This window comes from Ochlerotatus camptorhynchus, unplaced genomic scaffold, assembly GCF_037179485.1.
Source record: "Ochlerotatus camptorhynchus isolate MF236.1 unplaced genomic scaffold, CSIRO-AGI_Acam_v1.1 ptg000550l, whole genome shotgun sequence".
Classification (NCBI taxonomy): domain Eukaryota; kingdom Metazoa; phylum Arthropoda; class Insecta; order Diptera; family Culicidae; genus Ochlerotatus; species Ochlerotatus camptorhynchus.
The window spans coordinates 3,542,011-3,564,689 of NW_027041033.1; the positions used below are offsets into that span (position 1 = coordinate 3,542,011).

Sequence of the window (22,679 nt, forward strand, 5' to 3'; positions counted from 1 at the left end):
CTTTTTGGGCCCTTTTCAAGGGATATCTACGGAAACACTTAAAGGCAGCCAATTTTAATCGAAGAATTTGAAAAAGACTGCATGCCAAAATTATCGCCAAGGAATCTGTGCTGAAGCTCATGGACAGCATCAGATCAAAAGTTTGCTTCTTGGCATGCGATTGAAGGAACTGCGGATTATTTTCATCCCATTGAAAGAGAATACTATATAGAACATATATAAGAAATAAAAATTTGAGTTCATTAACATAACGTCCAATAATAAACTGTGCTTATACTTTCTGGGACACCCTATGTTTTCACATAAATCGACCGTGAAGATTTTTAGTGTGGATAAACCTGGAAAACTCAGGAAATTTTGTAGACACCCTGCAGCTGGAGAAGAAGATTTGTATTCGCCAGGTCAAGTTTAATCATGGTTGATTAAATTGAAAGTTATCTTGTTTGAAAATGTTTTAGTCATTTTTGATCGAATTTTAATCTTCTTTGATTGAATTTTGATTATCTTTGATTATATATTAATATTCTAAAAGAATAAAATTTAATACTGAAAAGATAAATTGTTATCACAAGTCATTATTTCTAAAGAACCTGATTTTTTAATAAGACGACATGTCAAAATTGGAACAATCGATTTTCTGTCAAAGTCATAGGAAAAATCATTCCAATCGAGCAGAAGACCTGTCAAATGGATAAGATGTCGTCTCTTTATAAATTCAGACTCTTTAATTATTTCGGATTTAATCATGCATGACTATTGCCTAAGTAATCATGGCTCGGACTCAATAAGGTAAAGCGGGAATTTGCATACGTTTTAAGCTTTTTTGATTTGATTTATTTTTGAGTCGGGCTGTTCGTGAACTACGCAGACAGTTTTTGAGATGAACCCACGGATCGCTCAAGTCTTCAGAGTTTTTAATAAAAACTACGTCATATCAAGGCTTTTTTAGAAATTCGTTGAAAACATACCACTTAAACATTCTAATTTACCTACACAACATCACTTTATTGCATTTTTGTAGCACTTTTTGCAGCTCACCGCTTCATTTCGAATCCTTCACCAAACAGCTCTCACTGATTGGATCGCAATCTTCAAAAGGAACTAACGTCTCCCCCTGTTCTGCCTCATCCGGCACGCACACACAGTACGGTGTCTCGTCCTTGCGTTCAACGTACTTCCGAGGCTTTCCCACCCAACCTCGTTCCACGCCGTCTCCGCTCCTGGACGAACACCAAACTTTCGTCCCCGTTTCCTGCTTCCACTCAACGTTGCACGATGGGAACTCCTGCTTTGGCTTAGCTTCCTCTTCCTCCGCCTTGGCCACCCGCTTCAGAACGATCTTGTGGTACTCGGTCAGCTCTCCTCGCTCGTCAAAGTACCGACCAACGACCTTGCCTTTGTACACGTAGTTCTCATCGTAGAACGACTTCCACTTGACGATACTCTTCAATTCCGAATCCGTCAGCGACGACACGTCCGACATCTCCGGATCGTACTCCTCGAAGTCCCCGGAAATGAACGACCTTGAGGCGTCGTGACCCACAAACATGTTGTACGCCTCGCCGGGCCCATAATGCTTCACTCCTTTCTGCACATCGTACACATATCCAAGTATCACCAGATACAAGCCCTTGCTTCCTTCGCGGCCATCATACTCCGCCAGTTCCTGGTCTGTGAATAACCTCTCGCCGCTCGTCGCTTGTTTCTCGTCAGGTGCAGCTTCCTTGATATTGGTTTCGCTGTAATGACTATTCGGTTCCCGGGAAAGAACCACAAACAGCACCGCTGCCAAACCGATCACGATAATGTGCCGGATGTACGGTGTCAAATATGATAGGACCATGGTTGTTCCAACTCTTTTGGTAAATTCCAATGTGACTAGACAATACGAAGACACGACACACTAAACGTTGACTAAAAACCATTCAATGTCGAAAAGCACTGTTAGTGGTTTGGTGATAAACATATGCGGATAGCGACAATCATTGGTAGCTGCGAATTAATGCTTGCCAATGCTACATACCTAATAGTAGAAAAACCAGTTCCCAACACAGTCGTTCAGTCGTGTTTTAGGTAGGTCACTCACTTGGCTGTTGGACTCGTTGGACTAGTGACTACATATAGATAAACGAAGGTAGCTATGCAGATGATAATGATTAGTCAACCACACCGGGCACCGTTCCAGCCCAACACTGCACACGCAGCTCACCATCCAACAAGTCTTCGGTTCCAATCAACGCACGCAACAAAAAGTAGAGCTTTTTTGACTGACTTGGTGTGTTGTTTTTAGCCGGGCCTGACTTCACTCCACAACACTTTTACTACGATCGTATAGTCTTTTTCATTCTTTTACATCCATTCATCAAATTGCCATGGTGATCAAGGATTGAAACACCAAAACAAAAAAAAAGCTCTGTGCATACACACAACCAACACGAGCAAGCTTTCAATCTTTCAAGCTACTTAGTGGTATCCAGGGTGGGACTTGTGTTGCTATGAGACTGAGTGGTACGGGGTCGATCACTTTCAACTTTCAAGTTATTTTGCTTTTTTTTCCTTGATTTGTTTTCCATCGATCTTGTTTTCCGTATTTAGTATGACGCCAGGGAGACAGCTGCCACATCTGGACACTACCCTATCGACCCTCCATCAACTCATGGACCGGAGACCAACGCCTTTACTTCCCTTCTGAAGGAAGACGTGACCGGAGATTTTTGAGCCTCAGAAAAATCCCACCGACCCTGAACCCAGACCCATTGGGATGAGAAAGCAGTCACACTTACCACTACATCACTGGCGCCGGCTTAAATCCTCTCACAATTGGCCCCTTATTTCCAGAGCAAAAATGAGAACTCGTTCCTGACTTTCTCAATATTTGTTTACAATTGCTTGATTGAGCCAATATTTTGTAAAGCTAGGAATAAGCTTTAAAATGGTTATCAAAGGTTATCAAGTAAGAAATTGGTCAATATCAAGTCAAACGGTCGAAAGCTTTCTTTGTCGAGGATTTACAATCATTAGTGATTATTGTACTTTTTCATTAGTATGGTATGGATAAATTTATTTTATTACTTTACAATTTAATTTAAGGATAACATTTTGAGTGTTGATCCTAATACTTCATCTTTCGAACGAATCCATTTAAGGGACGTAAGCCTCGGTGTTGGCCCTGATCGTTGGATTTTTTTGAAAACCATTTTGAGTGACTCCGCACCAATCAGGTCTATAGTCGCTATATTCATAGTCTGGCGGATAGAATCTCGGGAACCAATTGAGCTGTCAAATAGCGGAACCAATCGAGCAAATCACGACTAACAACAGAAAAGAGCACATCAGTTGCTGCGAACAAAATTTCGGAAACCGTTTTCTCAAGACTCTAGGCTCGCCTACACAAACTAACACCATCTTTAGGTTGTGGAAAGTTTCCCCTATCCGATGATGCTGGCAGTTTATCTTCTTTTAGCGAGGAAAGAATAATTAACGTTTTGTTTATAAAAGTTGATAGTACCTTTTCAATTGTTGGTCTAAAATATATTAAATTGGTTCCGCTTTTTGATAGATCGAAATTCTATCCGCCAAACTATGAATATAGCGACTATAATCAGGTCCTATCAGGTTTAGATAGAGCTGGAATTAGGGCGTAACAGCTTTTGTAAACAATGACTTCTCTCGATGATTTCTCGAAAGTCATGGCTCTCCCTGGCAAATCTACATCACCATCGAGAAGTTTGTGTAGGCGTTCCTTGAATTCCAAGAAATCAACAAGGGAAGTCATTGTTTACAAAGGCTGTTACGCCCTAATTCCAGATCTATCTAGAGGTATGAGAGAGACTACTAGTACTTTTCTCTCTTACCAACGCGAATATCGCCCAGCGCACGCTCAGGTTTGAATACACCTTAAGATTTTTTTCTTCCATTGATTCACATTTTGGACCCAAACGAACAAAGCCAGTTCAGAATAAAAATATGTATTTACAGAAACAGTGATAGGTATTTTTTTTTTAGTTTTACATAGTCAACATTCAACATCTTGCCGTAGGAAAATTGAACCATTCTAAGCTTCGATCTTTTTCGACTACGATAGATTATAAAAGTGATATCCTACTAAATTTAACCGTTTACAATTTGAATAATGATGAAAAACCTTCTAAAAATAGAAACGCTCCATTCCAGAATAACTATCACACAGCTCACTAGCTCGCGGTCCGCCTTAACGGTGCCCGGCCGGATTGTGACCCTGACTCTGCTGCTGATTCCCGACGCCGTATTTCCGTATGTTGTCCGGCGTGTAGTCCAGGATGCGGCGTTGCTTTTTCCTGTTGTACTGTTTCTGTTTGAAGTAGATTTTGAGGACGCCCTTCGCCACTACGAATGCAAATCCTCCGACCAGCACCCGCTGGAAGTTGTTTCGAATGGAATCGAAAAATACGCGGCCCACGATCGAGGAAACGGTTGGAAGCAGCAGGGCACCGCACAGCACCCGTGTAGCGGAAAGGGGATCCGACGTCACCACCGTTCCCGGCGGTAGCGGATTCAGAGCAGGTGGAGTGACGCCACCACCGGATAAGGAACCACCGTAGGCCGGATCGTCCTCAATGTTTCTAGGATGAAAAATTAATTGAAAATTTATTCCTTCCATTAGCAATCATTATTCAAGCCTTACGAAATCGGCAACAGGAGACTCAACATCGGGAACTTTCGTACGCTGAACGACTTGGTCTGCAGGAACCTCAGAATGAACTCTTCCCAACGGATCATCCGACCGAGAATCAATCCAACTGGGATCATCGGTAGTCCGATGAGGAGCACGATCGGTTCTGCCCGTTCCATCAGTGCTAGTCCCTCGTCGTAGCCCACCGTCTGCAGCACCGTGACCGCTCCATATGTTACGGCCGTCCAATAGATAGATCCCACAATCACCCCGGCCGTCAGAAATGGGCTGATCCGCTTGATCAACGTATCGATCCCCTCCAATACATTGGCCAACGCTCCCATCGACGGTAGCACTATGATATATTCGCTCTGACACTGTGGACAACTGACCCGTTTGAAGGTGTTTCCCTTCTGCTTTTCGTCCACCCAGCGCTGTAAGCAACTCTGATGGACCCACTTGGTGGCTCCCCGACAGTTGCACGGCTGAACCCACGGTGCCAGCTTGTCATCCTCGTCTGTGGCAAAACAAACCCAACAATACCGTTCGTCCCCGTCCTGCGCTGGACCACTGTTGATCGCCGCAATGGACTCCGCTATCGCCGCTACTGCTGCTTCCTGCGTTGACGCCATTCCGTTTTTATCTATAATTGATAATCAACACAACAAAACACTCTAGAAAGTGATTACATGTTAGTTGCAGCTTAGCTTATGTGTATTAATGAGAGTGCAAAGAGTGATATCACCCTCCTGCCTGATAAGAGCTTTTTTGCTTCGCAGAAAATTTCGCCTACCTGTAGAAACGATGGCCAAAATCCTCCTTCCGAATCAACTTCCCGTGCAACCAATACTCCAATTTGGTTTTACGTAACTTTTGGAACACGGGCAGATCCAGTTTATGCACAAAACGGGAAAATAATGGATGTGTTTTGCAATATTTTGGCTGATTTGCGAAACTTCCTACTCTGCTTTCGTGGTTTTACCTTTTCTTTTGCAGTCTCCTTTGTCAGTGTTCGTTGTTGCTGTCACTTCAGTAATCTCGCATCAGAGGAATGAGCCGTGGGGAGAGAACGTGCTGAACTTTGCCGTTGGGCGGTAGAATACCTTCTTATGCAGTATTCCCCCGCTCATCCGACACTCGTTAATCCGGATCTCGTTAATCCCGAAAGGGCAGAATCAGCGTTGCCAGATATACCGATTTATCGGTATTTATACCGATTTCCAAACTAGAATACCGATTTTTAAGATTTTATACTGATTTTTACCGTTTTTTTTTAAATAATCAAAATTATTAATGCCTGCCCGCGCTCGAATTTCGGAGAAAATTTTTGTGAGAGGCTTGTATCTTTTTGAATACCTCATATTTTTTTAGCCTTCAAAATTCTAAATAATCATCTCTAAAGATGCCTTATGCTTGACACTCTTTCGATTAATGTTTGCATTTCCTCACCGTTTTTGGCTACCCATCAATCAAGAAATAGTCGATGGCTCTTTCCGGTAATTCTTAGGGAATCGAGAAATATGTTTTAAAAATTATTTATCTTCCAGAAGTTTTTATTCATTTTTAATCTTCGTGAAGTTTCATCCAATTTTCCCTGGAATTTTCTTCCACCTTACCTTGGATGCTTCTTCAGCCTTCGCTCGATTTTTTCATCTCTCCCAGAGCTTCAAGGATGCTATCAGATTTTTATTGTTTATTGTTTATTGTTTATTGAAAAATTCAACTGACAAATACTGTCTGAATGAATAAAACTTAAACTAAATAGTTATGGTCAACGGTACGGAAAAGGCCAAGTAGCCGATGACGAAACACGTCAGCTGATACATTGAAGTCGAACATATAAAAAAAGTTGTTGAATTGCCGGCTGATTGCTCGAATTGGCTCGTGTTGTGTATAATTCCGGCTCCGTGGTTCCAAAAACAGAAAGTCGCGTTGACGAAGAGACCTCTCAGGGGCATACATATTTAGTTGTGACAGCAGTGTTGGGCAGTCAATGTCACCTGTAAGCAGCTTTCCAGCGAACATAGCTTGAGCGACCGTCCGTCTCACCTCTAATGGCTCGATTCCCAGGAGACGGCAACGCTCCTCGTACGGAGGCAAGTTCGTTGGGTCACGTCAGTTGAGGAAACGAAGAGCATATCTCACCAACTTGCGTTGAACGGATTCAATTCTAGTGATCCAGCTAGCATGGAAAGGGCACCAAACAACTGAACTTGACTCCAATAAGGATCGCACAAGCGAGCAGTAAAGTGACCTGAGACATAGCGGGTCACGAAACTCGTCGGCAATTTTGAAAATAAAGCCCAATTGTCGATTAGCTCTGGAGATGATGTCATTGTAGTGGATTCTGAAAGTGAGTCTGCAGTCCAAGGTAACGCCGAGATTCTTTATGTGCTCTACACGAGCAAGACAGCGTCCGTAGAGAACATAGTCAAACATGATTGGTTCAATTTTTCGGTGATATGAAATAATGTTACATTTTTCTATGCTTAGACTCATCAAATTTCTTGAGCACCAGTCAGCAAAAATACCTAACATATTCTGGAGATCCCAGCAGTCCGAGAGGCTTTTAATAATTTTGTAGATTTTCGTATCGTCTGCATAGAAAACGCGGCATCCAAATGGTATCAGCAAGGCGACATCGTTTAAAAAGATCGAAAATAGTAGCGGTCCTAGGTTACTGCCTTGCGGGACTCCCGAGTTGTTTGAGAAAACATCCGATTCCGACGCGCCAATATTGACATGTACATAGCGGTTCACCAAGTAAGATCTGAACCAATCCACAGCAGTTGACGAGATGCCAGGTATCTCCAGCTTGGCCAGCAGGATATTATGGTCCACCGTGTCAAATGCAGCTTTTAGATCCATATACGCAGTATCGACTTGCCATCCTGAATCCATGCATCGCAGACAGTTAGAAGTGAACTGCACCAGGTTCGTGGAAACGGAGCGCTTCGGGTAGAAACCGTGTTGTTCTGTATCGATATAATTTTTGCAGCGTGTGAACAGAGCACCATTTATGATAATCTCGAACAGTTTTGAGCAGGCACACAGGGAGGTGATTCCACGATAATTTATGACATTCCGTTTATCTCCTTTTTTGTGCACTGGGAACAGATAAGAAAGTTTCCAGCGGCAGGGGAACTCACATTGCTGTGCCGAGAGATTGAATAGCCTCGCAAGTGGAAGGCAGAGATTGGCTACACAACGTTTTAGAACTGATGACGGAATGCCGTCAGGTCCGGAGGCGAACGATAGCTTCAGTCTGCGTGTTGCGGCTATCACCATGTCTTCTGAAATGCGCGGAATAACGAAACTAAACACATCACGTGGCATCCCAACAGCAGCATCCAGCACTTGTGTTGGCGAAGCGGAGAAATCGTTGAACACTTGCTTGAAATGACGAGCAAACAAGTCGCATTTTTCTCTTTCACTATTAGCCGAGTCATTCCCGAGAAACATGGAACAAGGCAACCCGGATTCCTTCCGTTTTGAGTTGACAAACAACCAAAAACTTTTCGGATTCGTGCGAAGGTTCGCTTCCGTGCGTCTCACGTGTCGATTATAGAGAAAACGATTGTAATTTCGATAACTACGACTCGCAAAATTGAACAGTCGTTTGTAGTACGGCGAGCGAGAGTTACAATACTTTCGGAGGGCGGCAGAGCGTTGACGTTTTAGCACGCGTAGGCGTGGGTTAGACCATGCAGGCTTTAGCGGAGGTCGTCGAGCTGGGACAATGCGGAAAATAGCATCTTCCAGTGCAGCACTGAAAAAATCCACTGCATCATTCACGCTAGCGGCAGTTTCGATAAATTGCCAATCAATTTCCGCAAGCGCATTGTTCAATGCAACATAATCGGCCCGGCGAAAATCCAAAGAGTAGCACTCAGATGACGGCGTAAAAAGAATCGGCGCAGGTAAACTAAATGACACGACGAGAGCGGGATGATCGGCATCTAGATCAATCAGTGGCTCGACGGGCAAGGAAACAGAAGTGCCCGGTAGTGCGGAATCATTTTCCAGGACAAGATCTAGCAAACGTCCATTTCGGTTCGGAAAAGTATTCACTTGTGTGAACCCGTAAAAGTTAAAGCCGTCCAAAAGAGCACAGCAAGCAACCGGCATATTCGAAAGCAGTGGATCAATTAATGGTGTGCCACTGCAGACCAGCTTGATTGTAGTCACCAAATACGAAAGCGGGAGAGCAGGGACTTAATTGTGACGAAATTGACCCTAACGATTCCACATGCTCACGGATGATCGTGCAGTCGTTTTTGCGGTCGGGAGGCAGGTAGATTGCGCCTACACTAAGCTTGCTTTGTGGAAGTTCTACGACAATCCACAGCTGTTCCAGTTGACTGGAAATGGGTGACGAATGGATCCACACTAGCTGTAGTCACATATAAGAAGTTCTGAAACTTCAGAAAAGTCCAGACTTTTGTGTAAGTTTCGATAAATTAAAGACAGTTTAATTAACTTCTGTTAAAATTCAAAACCCGGAAATTTCATAAAAGTCCAGCGAACTCCAGTGAACCTTAAGGAAACATCATAAATATTTTGGAAACTTCACAAGTCCAAAGAACTGCAGGGAAATTTAATGGTTTTCAGGAACTTTAGTGAAGCTCAGAGAACATCAGAACAGATCAATTAATTTCAATGAAATTGCTGAAATTATAAAGGAGTTCCGAGAAACTCAAGCAATTTCCGAAAACTTCAGCAATGTCCATGCAAATTTAGGAAACGTAAGGGAAGTTACATGAACATTAGAACATTGTGAGAACATTTTATGGGAAGTTCTATGCTTTTTGATGGCAGTGTCGATAACTTTTAAAAATTAAAAAAATCGGGAAGCTCAGAGAACTTTAATGCTGATGTCACAATAAATTCAAGAAATTGTGAGAGCACTTAAGAGATTTCGTAATCTTCAAGAAAGTCCAGAGACCAGGCCAGAGACCTTCTAAGATGATTAGAGATATTCCGGTAGTCTTATTATAATCAGAGAAGTTCCGAGCGCTTCGAGGATGACCAGAGAACTCCAAAACAGCCCCTAATTTCAGGAAAATTACAAGAACTTTTAAGGAATTTCGAGGAACTATGAAATATTCCTAAGTGCATTTCAGGAATGCTTCGAAAACTTCAGGGAAATTTCGGAGTCTTCAGGAATGTTTTTTGAATAACAGGAAAATTTTCTGGATCATTAGAACATCCCCCAGGAATCTCTTTCTTCCGAAATTATGTCCTTAGGTCATATGAATAAAAGCGTTTACTTTACTTTTCCTGTAAGAAAAGCACGGGAAAGTAAAGTAAACTCTTTTTATTCATACGGCCCCTTGTTTCTTTCGACTGTTCCATAAGCGCTCTGGCTTCCGGCTTTCTTCAGATGTTTCTTCCAATCTACCTTAGGAAGTTTCTGCCAGCGCCTCCAGGAAGTTTATTTCGTCTTCTCAAGGAAGTTCAATTAATTCTCCCAGAAAATTCTTTCGTCTTCTTCTGGAAGTTTAACCACATACCAAAGGTTTTTTTGTTCGACTGCTATTATAAGGTTTTTCCGAGCTTCTTCTGGCTTTCCCTGGAAATGGCTACTTCTGGAAATTTACTTCTGGTTTCCGAAAATTTTCTGGCTTCCTTTGGATGTGACATCCGTTTTTTTCCGATAGTTTATATAAATTTTCACCACAAGTTTCTCAATTCGTGTCTTGAAAGTTTCCCGGAGGTTTTTCCAGCTTTTCTCGAACTTCATCCAGGAGAGCTTCTTTCGTCTTTCTCTGGATGTTTTTTTAGCTCCATTCAGAACAGCTGTTATAGATATAGTGGTTGCCAGAAAACTTTATTTTTCACTCAAAGTTTTGACAACTACGTTGACACGCTGAAACACCTTCCGACACCCAAAAACACCGAAGAAACACAATAAGAACGGACACAAGGTGGCAGAGTGACTTACCCCCTGATTCAGAAGCTAATTCAAACATTTCCCGGAGTTTTCTTCTGGAATTTTACGATCATAGTTCAAAAGCTAAAATTTTGCTTTGATTAACGGCTTTCTCACTGCAACGACTACGATTTAATCTGCCCGACATTTTGGCCATAGGTTGTGATTTTTTTCAAGGGAAAATATTGTTTGTCGTTATTGTCAATAGTTTAGTCGCTGTTGTGGCTGATTTTTTCATTTAATGATATTTAATTAAAAAAAACACAACTTGGTTACAATTTTGATCACCACTTGAGGACAACGATAATTTTAAAAATTAAATTAAAAAATTATTTTGTTGTTTTGTTATTGTTGTTGTTGTTTACAGTTACAACGATACGAACCCAGATTGGTACGACTGAGTACGAGTATTATCGGCAAATCTCGATACCCTCGGAAGTGATATAGTAATGGATCGTCGGGACACCACGGGACAACACTTAAATGTGGATTTGCCCCGAAGGTCTCTGTTCGCAATATCCGGCGATAGTCGATACGGATGGACTCATGGAATAACGCCGAGAAAGATGGATACGGTAAGGTTGAATGGCAGCCTAACAATTAGGAAACGTGAATAAAGAGTATCGTTTACGTTCAGAAAGTTGAATGACGGCCCTTAACGTTCCCAGTTTAGTTCTCTGTGTGATACGTATCAACAAGAAGCGAATGATAGAGCTGATCGTATCAAAGAGAACGCTGCCCAATTAGAACTGGAGGCACTCACCGTGGCCACGAATTGCAGGGTTTGGAATCGCTTAGTCCCGGGTCTATCCTGCTGAACATTTGATGCGGTAATGGTAAATACCTGGGATTGAATCCTCAGATCATCGTAGGCTTCGTAGGCAAGCGATTGGGGAAATGTGTCGAGTACTTCGCCCAGGAGGACGGGCACTGATTTAAGAAAGACAATCAAGCTATATACGGCAGCATAAGCACAACAATAAATCACCGTGGGATGGAGAGCCGATATCTAGCCTATTAAGGCACAGACAAAATTAAGGTGATCGACCGACTTGACTTCAACCGGAATGTGTCCCCGAAATGTAGATTTATTTAAAATACCAGTCCATTTACTCATCATCAACCGCTTTCCCGACACTGTAGAAAATGACCAACTCGTCATATTTATAATTCTCCTGCAGGTCAGTCAACTGCGGCAGTTTCGTCTTCACATTGACCCCTCTGAACTTGAACTTATCGATGTACAGATCGGTCAGAATCTCGTAGATGCGGTTCATCGTTTCGAATGCCTAAATCGATCAGTGTCTGCAGTGTCTGGTGGTCCTTCGTCAGCTTGTGGTAGTGAACGATCTTCAGCTCGATCAACTTGATTAATCCGGGGAAGGTTTGCTCGTTGATATCTGAATATGGGTGCTACGCTGATATCAATCAAATCGAATTTGTTGGAAGCTGCAGCTTGATCCGTTTCTTGGTGACTTCCTTCGTAAAAAAGTCCTTGAAAATCTAAATGGTAGAAATGTTGTTACTTCTGAAATTCGCTTCCGCCTTGCCGAATTCACAAATTAAAAGACAATGAAGACGTGACGGAAAAAGAGCCTATTCCTTTCGTTTCCATAAATATTTTTCGGTTTTTCCGGGATACTGTTCGTAAGCCAGTTGTGCATTTCAGCCTGACTGAAGGCCCTCTTGAGAGTGAGCAAATCATCAGGCGCCAGGTTAGGCGCCAATTTCGTCTTCCTCCTCAAGTGAGAGGGCCAATGCTCGTTTCATGGATTAATCTGCACACAAACAACAGCAAAGGAGTCGCAGAAGGATCCATTAATAGCGTTATGTTGTTATGATTGAGGATATGGTTGCCAGTAAATATATTTTTTCGGTTGAAGTTTTGACAGCTCGGTCAACATGATGAAACATCTTCCGACACCCAAAAACACACTGGAAACACAATAAGCACAGACACATGGTGGCAGAGTGACTTACCCCCTGGGAAAGAACGTTTATTTCATGAAAACAGTGACCACATTACCACATCATCACTTTTTCAATAGTTTTTTTTTGTTGGAAATCATCATTTAAAAGCATTGGTATTGATGCGTAGACATATTTCTGATCGATTGGTGATAAAATTATTGACATTGTTCCAGGGGCAGCTGAGTTATTAATGTTCGAAATCTTTCATAATTTTGTTACACGTTCCATAGACCTTTTTGACGTTCAATTGTCTTTCTCTATCTAGCACACATGAATGAACGGACGGTTTGCTTTCCTACTAATCTGTTTCCCTCTTGCTCGCGCTCATTCAATTTTAATTGTGCAATAGTGTGCGCCGATCAAACATCAAAAAGCTCTATTTTCGACGTAGTCCCACGTAAAAAAATGATCAGCCTAGCAATCAGCTAACTTCTTAAGCATAGTGATGAATTATAACGTTATTAGTTGTCATTTATAAATAAAAATCTAAAACTGATAACTTTTCAATCATAGCAAAGGGTTTTTATATGCATGCTTAAAAAAATAATGCTTAAATTCGAGTGTGTGCCAGCGAAGTTTTTTATTCTCAGTGTTTACTGTCAGCTCGCGGAATACCTTCTTCTTTTGGCACTGGGAAACCAAAAGTCGAAAACTGCCAGCCTAATTCCAATCTGTCATCAACCGTGTTACTTGCAGTTGCAGCTGTCAAACACCGACGAAAAAGTCCCTTGCTCTCTCCGCTTATATGGTGGCACTCTGGAATCTTCGGAGTAAAATATTAGGAAATTATTCCTGCAATCCAACCGTTTTGCATCATTCAAGAAGATTTTCCTGATCGTTCCGATGCGGTGAGTGTGGTTAAGTGGAAATTGCGTTGTCTGGTTCCGTCGCAATCCTCCCAGAACATCATCGACTCTTGGCGCTGCAGTTGGAGGAGGTAGTGAGAGATTGTGAGGTGAAAATCGATTTTTACCAGTGAAGTATCGTTCGATTGAGCCCGCTGGAGGAGCAACAGCAGCGAGAGCCAGGAATGGCCACTAAAACCGCGGCAACGGGCGTCGTCCCGGGCGCCCGCGGTGTAGCGCGAGTTCTGGCCAAGTTGGAATCGTCGATCGAATCCGGAAACTACTACGAAGCCCATCAGATGTATCGGACGTTGTACTTTCGGTATCTGTCCCAAAAGAAGTATGATGAACTGCTGGAATTGTTGTACAAGGGATCGCTAACCCTGCTAAACCACGAACAGCACACGAGTGGTGCGGATCTGGGGCTACTGATAGTGGACACACTGGAGAAAGGGAAAATAACGGAAGATGCCGAGAAGTGGATGCAGAAAATTGCCGTACTGCTGAGCAAGCTACCGTCGAATGTTGTCGAGAGGGAAACACTTTTGGTAAGAGTAATGTTTGTGATTGTTACAGTTTAGAATGTTCAATTTTGTTTCCATCGTGCAGGTGAAATCAGTTAAATGGAGCGCCAGCGTGTCAAAGTCTCAGGTTGGTCACCCGATGATGCACAAGTTAATAGCGCAGATTATGTGGAACGAGGACAATTTGGCCCAGGCGCGGCATCATTTCCTACTATCGAAGGATGGCAGCGGTTGCGGTCACATGCTGATTCAGCTTAGTCAAACCAAGGGTTTTCCGTCCGAAATGGACCTATTTATAGCGCAGGTTATCCTGCAGCAGCTCTGTTTGAAGGAAACATCCACAGCGGCAGAAACTTTTGCCACCTACACCAAGTACCATCCGAAGATTGCCTGCAGTGAACCGCCGTTTATAACGCCCCTGTTGAATTTCATATTCTTCCTGCTGCGAGCGATCGAAGCGAACCAGCGAAAGTTGGTCGTTTTTCGGACGCTGTGCGAGCTGTATAAACCTTCGCTGGAGCGCGATCCGTCCTATGAGAAGTATCTGCAGAAGATTGGGATGATATTCTTCGGGGCCAGTCAACCACAGCGGCCGCAGACCGAGGGGATGGGCGGAATCTTTGGTGATTTGCTGAATCAGTTCTTCCAAGGGTTGGACGACGATTTGGAGGATGAACCGGCCGGAGGAAGCCATCAAAGGGTTGGCTCGGCGGCAGCTGGGTCGGCGCAAGGCGGCAAAGAGGAACTGGATTAAGGGTTCCGGTTTTTTGATTTTGATTTTCGGTTGGGAAGTGATGATTGCTTATTATTAATGAATAATGTTTTGGTTCGAATGAGCGAGAGACATAGTAGAAGATTAAAGAGCGGGACGAAATTGTGAAGGTGATAGAACCTGCTACAGCACCGGAAGAAGCATCAACACACGCGCAGATTTTAACGTCAACGTTTCAATACTAGTACTAACTATCTAAGCTACTGTTTAAAACAAGTACACGCAAATCGGATAATAAACAGGACATCAGGAAACAACAGTGGGTGGTTGTGTGTGTGTGAAGCAATGTCCGAAATGTCTGGGTGTCCAGAACGGAGAGCGGTAAGTAATTAGTTTTTTTTTTCAGTTCACTCGAATGCAAGCTAGATGATTTAGGCCTATTTTATCTAGCATCTAATACGACAAAAACAGCAAGAAACGGTTATGTGCTCAAGTTATTAACGAAAGAGAAAGTCGACGAAGAGAATCGATCAATGTTACTTAGGACCTAATGCAATATTCATTGAATTGTCACCTCGGGTGAGCTGAGACTCCTTCACTTCACTGCCACTGCACCTTAAAAGCCGCGCAGAATAGGCCTAATTATGAAGGTTGAGTTGGTCAACCACAACTTTCAACTTTTCCAACATGGATTTTGTCATTTTTTGGGTAGTCCTCAATGATTGTCGTAAACTGGCTTCATTTACGTAGTCATCCAAAATAGCTTCTTGCTCGTAGTTAACGCAATTTCTGGATCATACAAAATTTCATCGTAAGATTCATCAAAGGCTACCTCACCGGCACCAAGTCCTGCCGGATTGTTCTTCGGATGACTCGTAAATTGAATGACCACCACATCATCTTTCCTCTGCACCAGCAGATATCCGCCTGATTAAACAAATTTAATCATTCTTCCAGCCAAGCTATCCAAACTAGAGAGGTCTATCATAAGAGAGGAGCGGATTCAAAACAAAATACCTTGGCAACCTATGCCTATGTGGTAAAAATAATGGGAAATCTTTTTGCGTAGCAGTGGTTTGCAAAAGAGAAAGTCGATGAAGAGAATCGATCAAAGCAGATAGGACCTTTTGTCGATCGAGTGTTGTTTAAGCGGTTAATACGACCAAACATGAAGAATCATCATGCAATCAACAGATCACTAACAAGAAATCCCGATTAAATTTTTTGAAGGCTTCTAAACTCTTCCTGCTATTGACTGGGATTCCGGAAAATAGTGATCGGTGGTTGAGTAAGTACCATAGAGGTAACTCTAAGACCACTGGGTCCCGAAGAAAATCATTATTATTTTTGGCTCACTCAGTACCAGAACAACGGTCCCAAGCAGTCCCAAGCTATTTCACTCACCCCTGCATGTTCTGCATGAATCCACACACCCCTGATGTTATCTGTCAAACTTTCATAGCGAATCAAAACAAACATAGTGTAGTAATAGAATTTCAACTAGAATAGGGTACGTTAATCGTTTGCTTGGGACCAATAGGCTACTAAAGTGGTGAGCCAATTTAAAATCGTTAGTTTCGTATTGATTGTTGTAAGTACTGAACTACAACATGGCAGGTAGTAATTAGAGAGGGTTTATTATAAGCGACAAACTGTCTTGGCATCCTATGCCTAAGTGATTTCTAGCAACACTGCCAATGCAATCAAGATAGGCGCTGCTCGATTGGCTCTGGCTTTGACAGTTCATTTGGCTCAATACCAGGCAGTCCGCTCCTCTCTTATACTAGACCCTCTCTAATCCAAACCTATTTTGATCTTTCTGGACGGCAAGCGATTCTGGTAGTTGTTTACTAAGCATCTCCCCGCAAAACGGCCAGTATCGATCAGCATCTGGCCATTTCTAGGTAGCGATTTTTGTGCCCCGCCATCGCGTGTTGAACTCTCCACCTCATGCAGCTCGTCAGACTTTTGGTTATCCTTAAATGTGTATTTTGACCATTTCAACGTAGTCGTCTATCCGCTTCGGCGCTCCGGACTCCATCGCTTCTTCCATTCATTTGGAAATTGATTTATCTATATCTTGCATCAAGCAAACTGCATATGGGATAAGGTGGGGTAAGATGGGTCACGTGGCAAAATGGGTCATCTACTTGATTTCAGTGGCGCCGGTGGTGTAGTGGTAAGCATGACTGCCTCTCACTCCAAAGGGCCTGGATTCAATCCCAGTCGGTGCCGTCGGGATTTTCTGAGGTATAACATCTTTGATTTGAAAGCAGTTGGTCTCATTGGTGGGAGCTGCCTCCCTGGCGCGCCGGTAGTATTGATACTCAGTATCAATAGATTTTTTTTTATTGTCAAAGGCAACAGGCTCAATGTCGCTCCAATGCTGATTTGAAAAAGCAAACCCTTATTGGGGTTGCATTGAACCTGTTGATTTTAACAAACAAATAAATTAATAAATGATCTAGGTGATCCATCTTGCCCCACCTTACCCTACATATCTTTCCCATTTGTGACACAGACCTAACTGGTCCATATTTGACCCCGCATATCCGTATGGTTCTTCTTGTTATTTGACGTTAATTATTTTAAACCTTTGACAGACATGATTGTAGTTCCGGTTGTACTCCTTTAATCCAGTACCACAATTGACGTACTAGATTACAGGAGTACAGCGGTACTGCAATCATGTCTGTCGTAAACATTATTGTTGCTCGCAACTGAGTGTTCTTTTAGGGATCATGCACTTATTACGTAAGACGTTAAGGGGACATTTTCTTATGTTGTCCTACAAGGGAGGGAGGAAATCTCAGAAAAAAATTACGTAATCATGAAGAATACAGTGCATGTTAATGTTCGACGTAAGATCTTACTAAGGCGGAGCTGGAATAAAATAAGCTCAAAAAAAAACCTCTTACGTAATACGTGCTTTACTACAAGGTCAATGAGATCAACCCAAATTTGAGTTTATAGTTTACTCATAAATCACAAAAAGGGCAAGTACTCAGCGATCGCCTTATGATCTACCAGTTTTTCCAGCAAAAAATCTCGAATTTGAGAAAAGTAAAGATTGGATTCTCTCAGTCTATTGGTACTACTTCTAAACTGAGTAAAATTTTCGTAAATTTTCCGGCAGATTTTTTAGGTTTTCCACAGGAAAACATGAGACAAATTTACTCATCGCTGAGTTCCTGCACTTTTTGCGATTATGAGTAAACTGAACTCAAATTTGAGTTGATCTCATTGGCCGTGCATTGTGAAATCGAAAATGAGGCATGTTCAGGGTGACCAGTAGAGTGATGCAAAGTTTGAAATTTTCGCTCCACAATACTTAAACGATTTCAAATCGGATCCTGACTAACCTCTCAAAATTTGAACCCATTTGGTGAGAAACTGAGATGGCACAAACCAGTTGAAGTTTGTATGGTAATTACTATGGTAAAACCAAGATTTTTGTTTATATCTATCTAATAATTCACCATATCGGTATGCTTAAAAAGCTTTCAAATGTACTTGTAGGAAATTTTCCCAGCTACAACTATGCTGAAGACTACTTTTTGATTAAATGCAAGGATCGAAAGTTATCAATGGTTCAATGCGCTGATGTCTTATGATCATGCTCAATCAACTGCTCAGCAGGCAACATTGGTGTTTCTGGGGCGTTGAATAGGACACAAAAATCATGGCTACTATGTCACACTGCAACATACAGTGTTGCTCACAAAACAGCTGCTTGATCATGCCATAAGATTACCAATCTCTTAAATAATTAATAAAATTTTCCTGTCTCGTTTTGCATAGAAACGATCTTCAGCAAAGTTGTAGCTGAAAAAATTTTCTATAAGAATGGCTATCAAACTGTTTCGCAGCTCAATATGGAAAAAGACTAGAAGGCAATAAACAAAAAGTTGAGATTTCCCATAGTAATTTACATGTCAACTTCAAATGGCTTGTGCGAAGTCTGTTTCTAACCAAATGAGTTGTAACTTTGGGAGGCTAATCAGGACCCGATTTGAAACCATTTAAGCACTGTGGAGCGAAAAAGTCAAATTTTGCATCAGTCTAGTGACCAGTGACCGGGAAAAAGCCGTGAATTTTTACGATGAATTTAATCGGGAAAAGTACGGTTAATAGGGACCGCACAATAGGAACCGACATTAAGGTGATTCCTTGTAGAGTCCACTTCGAATTTTCAATTACACAAATCTCGGAAATTACTACTTCGTGTATGCTTCAGTGCAGCAAACGTAAAGTAACAATTCTAATGTTGCACGTGTCGTAGATGCTGATATTTGTGCACTTAAAGTTTCGAACTGGTTCCGAGAATAAGGATTTCACAGCAATTCACCTTAACGAATACACGTACCATATGGGATTAGAGCTAATTGGGACAAACTATTATTGTCGGGTAATTTGAAGAGATAACTTCCCGGCGAAAAGTTATTACCAAGATGGATGACCACCTTTTGGGAAAATTTTGCATCCGGAAAGTCACAAGTTTAGTCCTCCGGAAGTCCCAGAACATCTGTAAAAGTGGTCAATTCATGAAACCAGGCTTGCAATTGCTCATTACAGCTAAAATGCTATTTTTCGTAATTATGAAACAATAAGATTCTATAATGACAATTTTTATTTGTAAGATGCAGGAAGAGGTGGTAAAGTTTGTGTATGATACATAAAATTTGTAAATTTTGCTTTTAGAGGGTCACAATAGCGATTAGCTGTAACGATGAGCAACGCGATGAGCGAGCAATCAGTGATCATAAAATCGCTAATTGTGACCTTCTGAAAGCAAAATTGATAAATTTTATGTATCATACACAAACTTTACCACCTCTTCTTGCACCTTACAAATAAAAATTATCATTATAGTATCCCATTGTTTCATAATTACGAAAAATAGCATTTTAGCTGTTTATTTGTTTATTTGTTTATTTGTTATGGTTGCATCAACAGACTAGAAATAGTCCCAATGATGTGTTGTAAAAAAAGTACAGATTATACAGACGACATACATATACTACAGTTACTACAGTTACAAACGAAAATAACTTGGAAAGCATTGTCAAGTTACTAAAAATTAAATTTTACACTTAGCTGTTGGGTATCAAGCGCCTTCGGTCAGCAAAAAAGGCAGAGAATCTTCGGCGAAGCATATTCCGTGTCAAGTGGAAATCGAACATCGACGCTACTCGGTTGAACACTAGCTGCAAGCCGTAAATAGCGCTCCCTATGCTATAATTAGTTCGAAGAAGTGGAAGTCTCAGCATAAGACTGTTGCGTAGTGATCGAGGTTGAACATTAATGTTCACTTGTTGCAGAATTGCTTCGCAGTCGATTCTTCCTTGCAGAGTATCGGCGACGGTTAAGGCTCTGAAAACATCTCTTCGGATACGTAAGGGCTCGACATTGATCAATTGGCAGCGATTCTCGTAGCTTGGAAGACGAAGTGGGTATCTCCAAGGCAGCTTACGGAGCGCGAAGCGAAGAAAACGTCGTTGAACAGATTCAATTCGCTCGGCCCCATTATTGTAGTTCGGGCTCCAGACTGCAGAGCAGTATTCCAACGTAGATCGTACGAGAGAGCAATAGAGCGATTTCAAGTAGTAAATGTCTGTGAAGTTCTTAGTAAGCTTGAAGACAAAGCCAAGAGTTCTGGACGCTTTGTCGACGACATACGATATATGGTGTGAGTATGTCAGCTTTGAGTCTAGAAAAACGCCTAAGTCTTTCACGCAGTGCACCCGTTCGATAGTCGTGCCTAGTAGTTTGTAGTTGAAAATAATCGGTTGTTTCTTGCGTGAGAAAGTAATAACTGTACACTTAGCTGGGTTGACCACCAGTCGGTTTAGACTACACCAGTCAGCAAAGATGTCAATCTGATTTTGGAGAGCACGGCAGTCGGCGAGTGAGCGGATGCGCAGAAAAACTTTCAGATCGTCTGCAAACGATAATCGTGGCTTTGTGATAACATGGTGAACGTCGTTGAAGTAAAGGATAAATACCAATGGTCCCAGAGGTATATCGGACTTTGCGCAGAAGCTTGCTGAGCGACAAGTACCCAAAGTAACTGTCAGTTGGCGCTCCGTGAGGTATGAACGAAACCATCTCAAAAGATTTCCACCGATCCCTAGCCTATCAAGCTTAGCGATCGCAATTTCGTGGTTCAGCTTATCGAAGGCTGCCGTAAGATCTGTGTAGATAACGTCCGTTTGGGTCCGAGCAATCAAACTGTCTGTGATGTAAGACGTTAGGTACAGCAGGTTCGTAGTTGTGGAACGCCCAGTTATGAATCACTACATAGATATTGCTTGCAATGCGCATTTAGGGACTCTATGACAACCAATTCAAAAAGTTTTGATACAGCACTCAGCGATGTGATTCCCCGGTAGTTGTTTACGTCGCGTTTGCTTCCCTTTTTATGAACAGGAAACATATCCGCAGTCTTCCAGCAAGACGGAAAGATGCCGCTGGAAAGAGAGAGCCGGAATATGCGGCGCAGTGGATCTAAAAGATAAGTGATGTTCTTTTTAAGCTGTAATGAGCAATTGCAAGCCTGCATGAAACTAATCTCAGAGTTCGACGGTTTTTTTTTTTCGAAATCACTCATAAACGTCTTATCAGAATGAATTTGAAGTTATAACCCGAATATGGACCAGGCAAACACGTAATGGTCCACCAAAAGATCCGGAACATCCGTAAAAGTGGGAAACTCATGAACATATCATAGAGATCCACGTTTATTTTGAAATCATTCATAGACGCCTTTTCAGCATAAATTCAGAGTTGTGACCGAAATATAGACCCTATAGGGAGCACGGGATGGTTCACCGGAATAAACGGTATCGTGGCTGTAGACGACCACCGGTCTAATCAGCGTCTTTTAGATAGTGACGTGGCGAATTTTATTCGACCGGAGCGTCCTCCGGAGTCCAAAGTAGGCACGATTCCCTGCCATAGAGTGTCCCCGATACTAGAACAATGCACATCACTCGATCCATCGTTGCCTTGACCAATCGCGTCAGTTTATCCGAAAATCCGTACTCGTGCATAATCTGCCATAGCTGATCACGATCGATTGTGTCGTATGCGGATTTGAAATCGATGAAGAAATGATGTGTAAGCAAGTTGTATTTGTGGCATTTCTGCAGAACCTGCCGAATCGCGAATATGAACCCATGAATCCCTGCTGGTATTGCCCAAGAAATCTCTTGCAAATGGTGACAGGCGGCGGCGTATAATTTGGTAGAGTACCTTGTAAGCGGCGCTCAGCAGTGTGATCGCGCAAATTAATTTATATATGACAGTTCCAAGTGTTTTCGAAAAAAACCGTGCAGCTCTAGGATCAGTTCCATACATTCACCACATTTACACTTTCACGAATGTTCCGGATCTTTCGGAGGACAGTCCCATGGACATCCAGGTTCATGTTTATGTCACGACCCCAAATTATTTCTATCATCACAGTTCTTAATGTTTTCAAAAAAACCACGGAGCTCTAGGATTAGGATCGTGGATTTACCACTTTTACGGATGTTCCGGATCTTCCAGAGGACGGTCCCATGGCCATCTGGGTCCATGACCCAAATTCATTCTTATATTACAGATCCTAATGTTAAAAAAAGGGGAACTCTAGGATCAGTTTCATGGATTGATCACTTTTACGGATGTTCCGGATCATCCGGAGGACGGTCCTATGGACATCCAGGTTCATGTTTATGTCACAAACCCAAATTCTTTCTATCATCACAGTTCCTAATGTTTATTTAAAAAAAAAACGCGGAGCTCTAGGATCAGGATCGTGGATTTACTACTTTTACTGATGTTCCGGATCTTCCGGAGGACGGTCCCATGGCCATCTGGGTCCATGACCCAAATTCATTCTTATATCACAGATCCTAATGTTAAAAAAAAAAACACGAAGCTCTAGGATCAGTTTCATGGATTGCCCACTTTTACGGATGTTTCGGATCTTCCGGAGGACGGTCCCATGGCCATCGAGGTACATGTTTATGTCACGACCCCAAATATTTGTTTATATCAC

General features: G+C 42.2%; 3 protein-coding genes across 4 annotated transcripts; 1 reads left to right on the forward strand and 2 right to left on the reverse strand.

Annotated features, from left to right (window-relative positions):
• Window positions 1-1,036: 1,036 nt before the first annotated feature.
• LOC135713360 (neuferricin homolog) lies at window positions 1,037-2,202 on the reverse strand. The gene is made up of 2 exons (XM_065236468.1): window positions 2,024-2,202; window positions 1,037-1,914 (listed from the first exon to the last, which is right to left on the reverse strand). Exon 2 carries the CDS (start codon window positions 1,841-1,843, stop codon window positions 1,043-1,045), a length of 801 nt encoding a protein of 266 aa, XP_065092540.1. The 5' UTR covers window positions 1,844-1,914; window positions 2,024-2,202; the 3' UTR covers window positions 1,037-1,042.
• A 1,865-nt stretch (window positions 2,203-4,067) lies between these two features.
• Window positions 4,068-5,632, reverse strand: LOC135713340 (E3 ubiquitin-protein ligase MARCHF5-like). 2 transcript variants are annotated; one of them, XM_065236447.1, is made up of 3 exons: window positions 5,445-5,632; window positions 4,664-5,294; window positions 4,068-4,601 (listed from the first exon to the last, which is right to left on the reverse strand). In XM_065236447.1, the coding sequence occupies exons 2-3, from the start codon at window positions 5,281-5,283 to the stop codon at window positions 4,211-4,213; spliced, it is 1,011 nt and encodes a 336-aa protein (XP_065092519.1). In that variant the 5' UTR covers window positions 5,284-5,294; window positions 5,445-5,632; the 3' UTR covers window positions 4,068-4,210. The 2 variants fall into 2 exon arrangements, with proteins under 2 accessions (XP_065092519.1, XP_065092518.1); XM_065236446.1 differs by having other exon boundaries at window positions 4,664-5,323.
• A 7,623-nt stretch (window positions 5,633-13,255) lies between these two features.
• LOC135713297 (Golgi to ER traffic protein 4 homolog) lies at window positions 13,256-14,954 on the forward strand. Its single transcript, XM_065236381.1, has 2 exons — window positions 13,256-13,947; window positions 14,009-14,954. The coding sequence occupies exons 1-2, from the start codon at window positions 13,585-13,587 to the stop codon at window positions 14,675-14,677; spliced, it is 1,032 nt and encodes a 343-aa protein (XP_065092453.1). The 5' UTR covers window positions 13,256-13,584; the 3' UTR covers window positions 14,678-14,954.
• The last annotated feature ends 7,725 nt before the right edge of the window (window positions 14,955-22,679 follow it).